Below are 12,748 nucleotides of genomic sequence, written 5' to 3'. Positions count from 1 at the left end.
AATATCACATATATTTCAGTTATGTGCGAACACTAAATACTTTTTCCAGTTTTAAAAGTGGTTTTTCATGTGTTTTGTAAGCAAAAAAAAATTTGTGATTTTTTTTCATAGTTTTCATAGTAAATACTGTATATATATATATATATATAATTATATATACAATGAATTTATGTAATGAAAAATTCTATGGTTTAGTGATATATATATATATAATGAGAGAAAAATATTTGTGAAACTATTTATAGTACTAAACACTAGCGATATTTAATTGTATGTATAAAATTGAGTTTAAAAATTTTATTATTTTATGTTATTATTTTATTTTTTTGATACCAAAATAATTGTTTACAAAATTTGAGTTTAAAAAATAGTTTTTTTTAAAGTTAAATAACTTATTATTGTTTTCTACAAAATTTAATTGTAATTTAGTTTTTTTGATAGTTAATTATTAGATATACAATATATATATATACAGTATATATATGATTATATATATATATACTATTTTTTTGTCTAAATAACTAAATTAAGTTAACGAACAAAAAATTTTAATATATATATATATATATACAGTATATACAGTATATACTGTATATAATGTGTAACCAATTGTGTTAATCAAATTGAGGACAGAGAGAGAGAGAGAGAGAGAGAGAGAGACTAAAACTACAATACAGTGAAAAAAACAATTAATTTGTTTTCAAAAAAAACTGTCTCAAAATAGGCCCCAAAAAAATACACAAAAATTTTGTGATATTTAAGACACAGATTCCTAACTCTTATCTATAGCTCTCTCTCTCTCTCTCTCTCTCTCTCTCTCTCTCTCTCTCTCTCTCTCTCTTTCAGTCAGTCAGATAACTAACTAAATGACTGACAAATATCTGGAAGAATATATATATATATATATATATATATATATATATATATATATATATATATATATATTCAACAAATATCTAATATATTATTTTAAAAGTAACTATTAATAGATTAGTTGCCATTCAATGTATGTTTGTATATATGTTTAGTGTCAGTTAAAAATTATTATATACCATATAATACTAGTAATATATATACTATATATATATACATATATATATCATATAATAATAGTACAGTACATCACACAAACACACACATATATATATATATAAATTTTATGTGTTTTTATGCACAATAAAAATCGCATAAATTTTTTTGTTTTGTTTAGTTTGTTTGAGATTTAAATATATTTTTACTTTTATTATTATTATTATTATTATTGTCTGTGATGTTGTAATTTTCAATTGAAGTTTCAAAACTTTTTTGTTATTGTTGTTTGTTTTGAAATCATTTTCATAACAAAAAAAAATAAAAACTAAACCGATATATATATATAAAGTTTATATATATTGTTAATATATATATTATTTTTATAAAATTAAATTTTAAAACAAAAAAAATAATTTATTTATATAAATATTATATTCAAAATTAAATTCAATGTTTATATTAGTAAAATATTTTTGTTTTGTTTATAATTTAAATAATTTTAAAAAAATATATTTTATAAAATAATATCATATTAACATTTTTATGAATTTTTTTATAGATTAAAAAGCAAAACAAAAAATCAATCCGAAACCCAAAACCGTTATATGTATTATCACAAGTCTAGTGTAAGTAATAGGAAAACTATGAATAATTTTTTTTTGAAATATTTTATTTATAGTAAAATAATTAAAAATATTATTTTTAATTTTTAGTTTAAACTAAATCATTAAAAATTGTTTGTGTTATATATATATATATACAGTATATCGATATATATATATATATAGTGTAGTATAAACTGTTATATAATTAATATGCTATACTATAAATTGATATTTACATTATACACACATATATATATATATATATATACATGAAATTACATAACATTACATAACATTACAGATTATACATATAATTAAGTGATAAACTGTTTTAATAGACTTTAAAATTTTTTAAAGCATTTTTGTTGTTGTTTTGAGTTATAGACTATAACTTATAGTAGACTTTGAAAAAAAATGTTTTTTTAATGCTCTTAAATGATTAGACAAAAAAATTATTTTTATTTTTTTTGTATATAAAGTTATATATTTTGAAATTTATAAAACAAAAAAATTATAGATAAATAGCAATTTTATTTCTAATATATTGTTTTATAAAATTATATATAAATAGCTTTTATTTGTTGTATAGTTTTTTTTCAAACAAACTTTTGTTTACAGAAATCTAAAAGAGTGTCTGTGTGTCTGGAAAATAATTTTTCGTAATTCGAATTTCAAATTCGCCTAGAATACATTTGAAAAAAATAACATATAAAATATCATCTCAACAATAACATGGTTGTCAACAATACCGGATAACTAAAAAACTAATAAATAAATTTTTATATAATAATTAATAATTATAATTTGTTAGTTTTTTGAAAAATTTCAAATAAATTCAATAATAAATATAATTCAACTAATTTACATAGATAGTTATTGTATAATTCTATGTCATAGTTAACAATAATCTACTTAATAAGATTTAATATTAGTAGTAATTATTTAATATAATTATTTAAATAGTTGATAAAATTCAAATATCTAGTATTCAAATATCAATTTATATTTTATAGAAATTAATAAAATATATAATTTTTATTAAATTATATTAATTGGAATGGTTTTATATTTATTTTATAAAATATTAATACAATAACTAAAAAATAAATTATAATCTATTTTAATAATTATTTAATTTAACAAATAAAAATATATTTACACGATCATCATAAAAGAATACAATGGATTTTTCTAAATATATTTAAATATATTTTTATAAAATTGTGTTTCAATAGTCATAATAATTTGAAGCTTATATTTCAGATTAATATTGCTTTTTATGACATTAAAATTATTGTATTAATATTTATAAAAAAAAGTAATAAAAATATTTTCTTCAAATCACGCTTTAGCAACTCGTACTAAAATAATTGTTTCCATTAATAAATTTAAACAATTTAATATTCAAGAAATTAAATTAACACTATCACAAAAATAAAGTTATTTATCCAAATTTTAAGGATAATACACATTGTTAAAACAAATAATTCGGATACTACTTATGCTTATTATATTAAAATCATTAGTTGGAAAATTGTGTAAAAATAAAGATTGTATTAGCCTAACATATGATTATTTAAAATATGAAACAATAACTGTAATTGATACTATAAAGAAATAAATAATAATTTTTTGATAATAATTGAATTTAAGAAATAAAAATATATTACCCGATAATCACTGTATAAGTCAGTACAATAGATTGTATTCAAAAACAGTGAATGATAATGTAGAATAATGAAATAATTATTGAAAATCTTGATAATTTTACTTATAGTAAACAATTAGCATAATTGGAAAACTTTAATGTTTTTAATTGTAAAATACAAAATTAATTATCAAAGACAGTTACATACGATATTTTAGATGACTATTATTGTATTAATATTTATAATCAAGACAATAAAAAATATGATTTTTTTAAATCACGCTTTTAAAACTAGTCTAAAATCTATTGTATCAATTAATAACTATAAACATTTAAATATTCAAGTAATTAGATATATCCAAATTTTATATAACTATCCAAAAAAATGAAGTTATTTATCCAAATTTTAAAAATAACACTTATTATTAACACATTATATGTTTATTATCATATAAGCATAGAAACATACTATAAATCATTAGTTGGAAATTTATGTAAAAATCGAGAATCGAATAATGAATGCATAAAGCAATGCATTACTGATTCTATGACAACAAAAATTGATAAATACAAGTTACAAAACATTTATGGATGAATATATCAAATTAAATTACTATCCAAAATCTTGTTTAAAAATTTGCAATAATTAAAAACAATGTAATTTATTATTTAAAGAAAGCGGAAATTGTAAAAATGATTACAAATTGATTATAGCCAATGCTGATAACAAAGAAATTCAAAAATTAACAACACTATCACAATATAAAAGTAATTTAGCCGGTTCAATTGGATACTGGTTGGGCATATCTGTTTTATTTTTTATCAAACAATTTTATAATTATATAGTCAACTATTTAATAAAAATTATTTAAAAAAAATTGTAGACATGATTGACATAGAATTATTAAAGTATAAATTCAATAAAATAATTTTTTATCGAAGTTACGAAAAATTAATATTTGAAATATTTTTATTTAAAAAAAAAAGTTTATTAAACAATGTATTTTATTTAATGAAAACTACATTTAATAATTCAAGTTTTAAAGCAATTATTTTTGTTTATCTTAAATTAAATTGTTATCCAAAATAGGCTTAAAGGTGAGAGGTTATAGAGGGTAGGGATTTGTGAAATTCTGGTTTAATCGATTTAATGACCATCAATATTACAGAATTAAATCTTTCATAACCTAATCTATGATAAGCCCTATCTATTAGTACTTTTTTCAAAATACTTGTTTTAGCAGCAACACAATTAATTGCAATTATTATTTTTTAAATTAAATAGTATAAAACATGACATAACTATACTGTATTATGTAATTTAATAAATATAAGAATCAAACAATTTTTTTATATAGTGTATATTAATATAATTACACGATCATCACAAAAAAGTACAATAGATTTTTTAAAAGATCGCAATATAAAAGTAATTTAGCCGGTTCAATTGTGTACTGGGTGGGTGTATATCTGTTTTATTTTTTATCAAACAATTTTATAATTATATAGTCAACTATTTAATAAAAATTATTTAAAAAAATTGTAGACATGATTGACAGAGTTATTAAAGTAAAAATTCAAAAAAAAAATAATATTATGATTATTGACTATTATAGATTATTACTATATAAAATTATTATTACTATACATATTTCAAAAAAATATAATTACACGATCATCTCTGGAAAAGACCAATGAAAGTTTCGTAATAATTACAAAATTTTCAGTATTTTTACTAAATTTTTTTATAATTATAAGAAAAAAATCATAAAAAAAACTTTATTTATACTAAACTGATGTTATCTATATATTTATTAATAAAACTTGTATAAAATTTTATTATTTAGTTAAATAAAAGCAATTTTTTTTAATTTTTTGTTGTAATTGCTGTGAATTGCATATTGACTATTTAAAATTATTGCTATCGATTTTTTTATATTATGACGAGTCGATATGTTAAAGTAATTAAAAAATGTGAGAAATTTTTTAGATTAGCTAAAATAATAATTTAATATACTATTACTTTCTAGATGATGATGATAATAATAGTTTTTCATATTATCAATAATTAATTTTTTTATAACTAATTGTTATATTATATAAATGATTAAATTTTTTACTTAGTAAATAAATATTTAAAAAAACTATTGGTCGACAAATAAATATCATTTTTATAATTATAATCTAAATTTTTGGATAACTCAAATCTTGAATATTCACAATATATTTTATAGAAATGCATAATAAAAATAATTAATAAAATAATAAAAATAAATGTTTTTTTTTATAATTGATAGATTAATTCGATACAATATGAATAACTTTTTATAATAAAATTTAATAATTTTAAATGTTTTAAATTATTTCCCAAAATTTTTATGTTTAGTGTTTTCATTTGTAATTGTCAATACTTTTGCATTGCTGTTTGAAAGTTTAAAATTATATTAAATTTTTAAAATATATATTTAAAATTTTAAAAAAATTATTTCCAGTTTAAAATTAATGTTAATAAATATACACTGTTTAATAAATTAAAACAAATTAATGTTTTACGTAATTTTTTTTTATAAATAAAAATATAATTATACGATCATCATTGGATAAGATCAATGAAAGTTTACTAGTTTTTTTTATAAAATATTAATTTTATTTAATATTGTAAATTATTATTATTATTATTAAATTAAAATTTTATATAAAAAAACAAAATCTTATTGTCTGTCAAAGTTTGGTACTGGCAATGCTGTTTTGGTATAGCATTCTCAGCTGGTTTTTATAATAATAATTATTTTTTAATTTATTTCAAATATATATAAAAAAGTTTTTATTTTGTTTTATTTGTGACATAAGATTATAATATTATGTTTTGAATAAAAAATATTTTTCTTTCAATAAAAATAAAAACTATATAAGTATTTGTTCATTAATTTTTCGAAGATTTTAGGATTTTATTAATTTTTTAATAAAAAATAATAAAATTAATGTAAAATTTTTAAATATAATTTTTTAGAAAAATATATATATATATTAAAACCAAAATAATTTCTATATATATAAAAGTTATTAATAAAAGTAAATAAATATTATATAAAAATGTTTTACACTTTTAAAATGTCAAAATTAATGTAAAAGTAATACCATTTATAATATTTATTTGTAAAATTTCTATACATTATATATAGATATATATATACAGTATATATATATATATATATATATATATTAAAGTTATTTATTTATAAAATAAATAAATCACATATCATAATATAAATATTTATTAAATGTGTTAAAATTTATTTTATCAAAAATTAAATAAATGCAAACTAAAAGTATCATAAATAATAAATAACATAATAATAAATCTAATTTAAAATTTTTCAAATAATTCATGCATTCAATCAAAAAAAATTATTTTATATTATAAACAAAATTATAATATTTTTGAAAAATATTATAAAATTATAATAACTAAAGAAAATTGTTTTAAATTAATCAAAACTACAAAATATTTTTCAAAATATTTATAGGAAATTATGTGAATATATTTGTGTTTTAAAAATTTTATGAATTTAACATTTTATATCTAATTAATGTATGAAAATTAATATTATTATTTTTAAATATTTTTCTATAATATTATTATTATAATAGTATAAACTGTAAGCTTATAATAATAATAATAATAACTGTATATAATTTAAAATTATTTTTTTTATTAGACTATTATTGTTATTAACTGTAAACCAGTGTTAATAATAATAAGTAAATTTAATTTAATAAGTTTTTAATTTAAAATTTAGATTAATTATATTAAATAAATAATTTTAATAATTTTAAACAATAATTTCAACAACAAAAATATTATTTTCAAAATAATTCAATATATATTTTTTTGAAGATTCTATTAAAATATTATAAACTGTAATACTGTTATATAATATACAAATAATTTATAAATTTATAATAATAATAATATATCTAATTGACTAAAAAAAATTAAAATCGGCTAATTAAGTAATTAACTAATAATATTAAATTATACACTAATTTTAATTAACAAATAAAAAACACATAGTAATAGCCAATTAATATATAATATAAAAATATTTAATTAATATATAAATTAATTAAAATATTTAAACAAAATTAGTCGATTAGCAAAATTAATTGTTTGATTAATTTTTTTCTAATAATTATATACTATTAAGTATTGATTTTTTTAATAAAAAAAAAATATGATATATTTAAATAATTTAAATTACGTTTATCATCGACAATAAATGTGGTAAACGCTGGTAAATGGCCAATAGGTATATGAGCTGTTTGTGATGATGATGATGTCGGTGATGTAGCTATGGGTATGGTTACCGCTTTTGTTGTTGACTGTCTAGATAGTGGGGTTACTGGCAAGGGAGGCGTTTTTTGTCTAATTTTTGGCACCGGTATCGGCGTAGGCGGTGCCGTCACTTGCCTTTGTTGTCGGTGTTGTGATTGTTGGCCACTAGTGTTGGTATTTTCGGGATCGTTATCATCTGAAACAATCGATGGCATCGATGTCGAGGCCATCGAGATTTATTAGGTGTGTCGGTCCTCACACTTATATATATATATATATATATATATATACAGTTGAATAGATAGGTTGATAAACAATAACCAAAAAAAACAGTTAGTTTTTTATTTTTAAAAAAAACTTTATTATTTAAAAAGTATCACTTTTTTGGTTGAGATTTATTTTAATCACAAGTTTTTTTTTAATTACTTTTAATCACTTTTGGTTTGTTTGCTAACAATTAGACTAATAATAAGTTTTAATACATTAAGTATATAATGTATATAATTATTTATTTTAAATATTTTTTTTTGGATACTTATTATGTAATAATATAATTAATATATAATTATTTATAGTTAGTATTATATTATTATACACACTATTAAGTAATAAACATTATTATTATTATTATACTACTTAATAATTAGGAGATTCATTATATACTTTATATATATATATTGTATTATAAATACAATGGTACTCAACAAATATTATTATTATAGAAGTTGTTATTACATGTATATTGAAAAGTGTTTTAATCAAGTGATCACAATTATAATCATTCAAAAAAGATAAAACTTATGGTATTATCCAACAACAAAAAAAAAACTATTCAATAATAATAATAATAATCACAAAAATTTATTGGTATGTAAAACATGACACAAGAGAGAGAGAGAGAGAGAGAGAGAGAGAGAGAGAGAGAGAGAGAGAGAGAGAGAGAGAGAGAGAGAGTTAAAGATAGATTAGATGAGTAATTGGCATACAATATGATTATATAATTTTTGACTTTTGATTTTTTTTTCGGCTCAAAAGTTATTACAATAATAGTAGTTAGAAATTATTAGTAGTATTAGTATTATAGTATTATTTTTGATATTATTATTATTAATAACATATGGATTTTTTTGGGGGGGGGGTGGATAGGGAGGGGGAGAGGAACTGGAGTTATGATGGAGAAGCTGTTATACGGTATATATATGTTTAATATTTTTGTTTTAGACATACACACAGAATCATACAGTAAATCATATACAGAATATCCTACTGTTTGTGTGTATATGTAAATGGTTTGGGATATATAGATATATGTATGTATAGTATATATATATATATTCTGTATATATATATAATATATATATATATATGTATGTATAGTAACCATTTATATAATCCCAAGTTTGCACACAGTTATGTATGGTTATGTTTGTGTGTCTATTAAAAATCGTTTCTAATATAAACAATTGGGAAATAATGTTAGGCCATACCCCATGTTATATATATATATATACAGTATATATCTATATAAATATATATATATATATTATACAACTTTCCATCATTTTAGTTAAGTCTAGTATAGTTGTTAAAAATAATGGCATATTTGACGGCACTATTTACTTACTCTCTCTCAGTCTCTCTCTCTCTCTCTCTCTCTCTCTCTCTCTCTATCTCTCTATTTTTAATATGATTTTAAAATCACTTTTTTCCTCCCCCTACCCCACCCAATATTTTCTACTACAAAATGTGCCAATAATTAAGTATATAATAATAATCTATAGTAAAAACATAGCCCCAATGGGTGATTGTCAAACAGTCAAACACTTTTATTTATATTATATGTATATTAAAAGTTATACATATACTGTATATTATATAAGATTTATATTATACAGTATTAGTATATTATAAACTTTATATACTTTATATAAATACACATTTGAATAATGTATTTAAGAGATTAACGACACAATATGTCATCAAAATTTTTTTTTGTATTTTGAAAAACAGTTTACATATTATTATATTGTATATTATCATAGTTTTGAAGTGGTATTTAAAACAAGTTTTTTTTAAAAATTAAAACAAATTTCATTATGACTTATTTACAATACTGTAAAAATTGTAGAGTAATTATAGTAAAAATATTTTTAAAAATTGAAAATCAATAATATTTGCATGTTAATTATTTCAATTATGATTTTTTATAAAATTTAAATATTAATAACAATCATTTTGATTAATTTATTAGATTTATATAGATTAAAATTTATTAGTATTATACCAATTTTATCATATCAAGATTATCATATTATAAAATAATATTTATTTGAATAATTTTATAATAGATAATAAATATTGTTATGATATATGATACTATTTTAATTTTTTTTAAATATTATTATAGATATATTTGTAAAGTGAATTTTAAAAAATACTATTTTAATAAAAATTATTAAACACACACACACACACACACACACACACACACACACACACACACACACACACACACACACACACACACATACACAGACATATATATACAATTACACATACATATACACACACATACACACACATACACACACATACACACACATACACACACATACACACACATACACACACATACACACACATACACACACATACACACACATACACACACACACACACTAACTAACTAACAGCAACAAACCTTTAACAGTGCTAATTAGCGACATTTGCGGGCCCTCCCGAAACTGTTTGGACGCCTTACGGTGACGACCCATTTCCAGCCACGAGGGCATCGTATCAAAGTAGAGGACCCGTTTGGTCGGCGACGGCGGCGGCACTGTTAGTCCTAAATCAATGTCGTCATCGTCATCATCATCACCAGCACTACCAATGCCAGCACCTGCACCCCTGGCACCTGGAGTTTTATAGGTTAAAACTTTTGGATCGTCCAGGTATTCAATGGCTTCCGCCTCCTCCTCGGGTATGGGCGACGGTATTTCCATGTTTTTGATGATACCGGTGCTCAAAACAATATGTAAAACTTTTTTTTTAATAATAAATTAAATCTTTAACTGTTGTAAACACTTATACATTAAAAACAAAAGCTTTAAAAAACTTTATAATAGTTTTATTTTCAAACAATTATATATATTTTGTTGTTGTTGTAGTTATCACAGTAAACAATATTATATTATATAGTAATATAAGTATTAATTTATATTAAATTAATTTATCAAAATATATTACACTTCCGGATATATAAAAAAAATATATGTATAACTTATTTATTGTTTTTGTCAACAAAAAAATATATAGCAATGTAATGATTGTTATGTATGTAATGATATGAATATTTTTTATATATATATAAATTATTATTATATAAAAGATAAAACTTTTTTATTTGTTTGTTAGTTTAGTTATACTTATTATGTATTCAATAATTTTATTGTTTATTGAATTATTATTTATTGTTTTTTTTCTATAAAACTTTTATGCCATTTATAAATTATTTTTAAAATAATAATAGTGTATAAAAAATTGTTTTGTTTTATAAAAAAAAAACTATTTTTCTATGATATATTTAATTAATGAAAAAAAATTTTTGTCATGTAATTGTAAATACAATTTCAAATTATACATAAATATTTGATTAACGAAAAAATATATTTAAAAAAAACTTTTTGTTTTTAAAAATTTATAGTTTTGTTTTTATATTCAATTATATTTATACATTATATTATATAACTAATATATTAATTATAATTTTATTTATTTTTTTTTTAAAATATGATAAAAATTACATTGTACATATTTGTGAAATTTTTATATATTTATATTTTTTATATATTAATTATATTTATACTGTTATATAAAAAACATATACTAATATACAGTATATAAATAATCTTAAAGTTTTTTTTGACAGTAATATAAGATTAATAATAATAATAATAATTATTATCATAAAAACTATTTATTGAATTTTTTTTTATATAAAAAAAACGTTACATGTATTACACATGTATTAATAATATTTCAATTATTTCACACTCATATATAATAAGCGCATAAATAATAGATAATTAATATAAAAAAAAAACTGTAAAACATTTTTTACATAAATATTATATACATTTATATACTGTATATAACAAAAAATACATTCAATTGAATAATTAAACTGAAGGTCAATGCAGATAAAAAAAACTGTATATTAAATACATAATAAATATTTAGATCAATCAATAACGTCATCTAATAGTAAGACCCCCCACTTAAGTATTATTATTATAAAAATATATATATATAATTATAGTAACAGTTATAAAGCTATTATAAAGTATATAAAACAAATTAAAAAAAAACAATTAATTAATGTGACGTTATTTATGACCCATTTATATACTACATACTATACATACAGTTTACATGAAGTCATCCGTTAAGAGTGTTGGCAATTGATCGCCAACTTTAGTGACCAGATATTTATCGGGTGTTTGACCATCGGGTAAGTTATATATGTCCACAAAAAACAATCAATTGGATGACCAACAAGTGCGGCGGGCGTGGGTGGGGTTCGGGTGATAGTTGTTGTTGTCTATCGATGGCCAGTGTTGTTGATTGATAGCCAACGCCCTCAACAACGACAACAACAACCCATTGGATTAACCACTTCTTCGGTGATCTTAATCACCGCCGCTGTTGTTGTTGTTATAGTCAACCAATTGATTGATTTGACATTGAATTAAGATCTGATGATAATATCTATGATATACTAAAAATGTCTTATCAATTGTTTATCCCATAGAGAGATGGATCACTAATTTTTGAAGATATTATTGAAGATAATTATTTTTCGGTGGCAACTATTACGGCAACTATTTTCACGATAATTGTGACCACAATTTAATAGACAGACAGACAGACACTATGGATATACAGCCGCCAAAAGACATTAAGATATTGGAATCAGTGGATGATATACAAGTACGGCGGGAGACAGTACTCGGCCGTTACGCACAGTTCAAATCCGAGGCCCGGGATAAGCGATCGAAACTAGAGGACAGTCGGCGATTTCAGTATTTCAAACGAGACGCGGATGAACTGGAATCGTGGATCAACGAA

The 12,748-nt window shown here is 19.9% G+C and overlaps 1 protein-coding gene across 2 annotated transcripts in view; it reads left to right on the top strand.

Annotated features, from left to right (window-relative positions):
• The first annotated feature begins 12,004 nt into the window (after positions 1 to 12,004).
• The window catches only part of LOC128957203 (spectrin alpha chain-like), a 9,269-nt gene continuing 8,525 nt past the window's right edge, over positions 12,005 to 12,748 (top strand). For both annotated transcript variants that reach the window (XM_054302935.1, XM_054302934.1), the window contains exons 1-2: positions 12,005 to 12,131; positions 12,432 to 12,748. The exon at positions 12,432 to 12,748 is cut by the window's right edge and continues 177 nt beyond it. In XM_054302935.1, coding sequence (XP_054158910.1) covers positions 12,554 to 12,748 — 195 coding nt within the window. In that variant the 5' untranslated portion in view covers positions 12,005 to 12,131; positions 12,432 to 12,553. The remainder of the gene's footprint in view (positions 12,132 to 12,431) is intronic.

Source organism: Oppia nitens, unplaced genomic scaffold (genome assembly GCF_028296485.1).
Source record: "Oppia nitens isolate AA-2021 unplaced genomic scaffold, nextdenovo-longstitch-racon4-pilon3 scaffold38_pilon_pilon_pilon, whole genome shotgun sequence".
NCBI lineage: Eukaryota > Metazoa > Arthropoda > Arachnida > Sarcoptiformes > Oppiidae > Oppia > Oppia nitens.
This window is presented reverse-complemented; position numbering and strand designations above follow the sequence as displayed.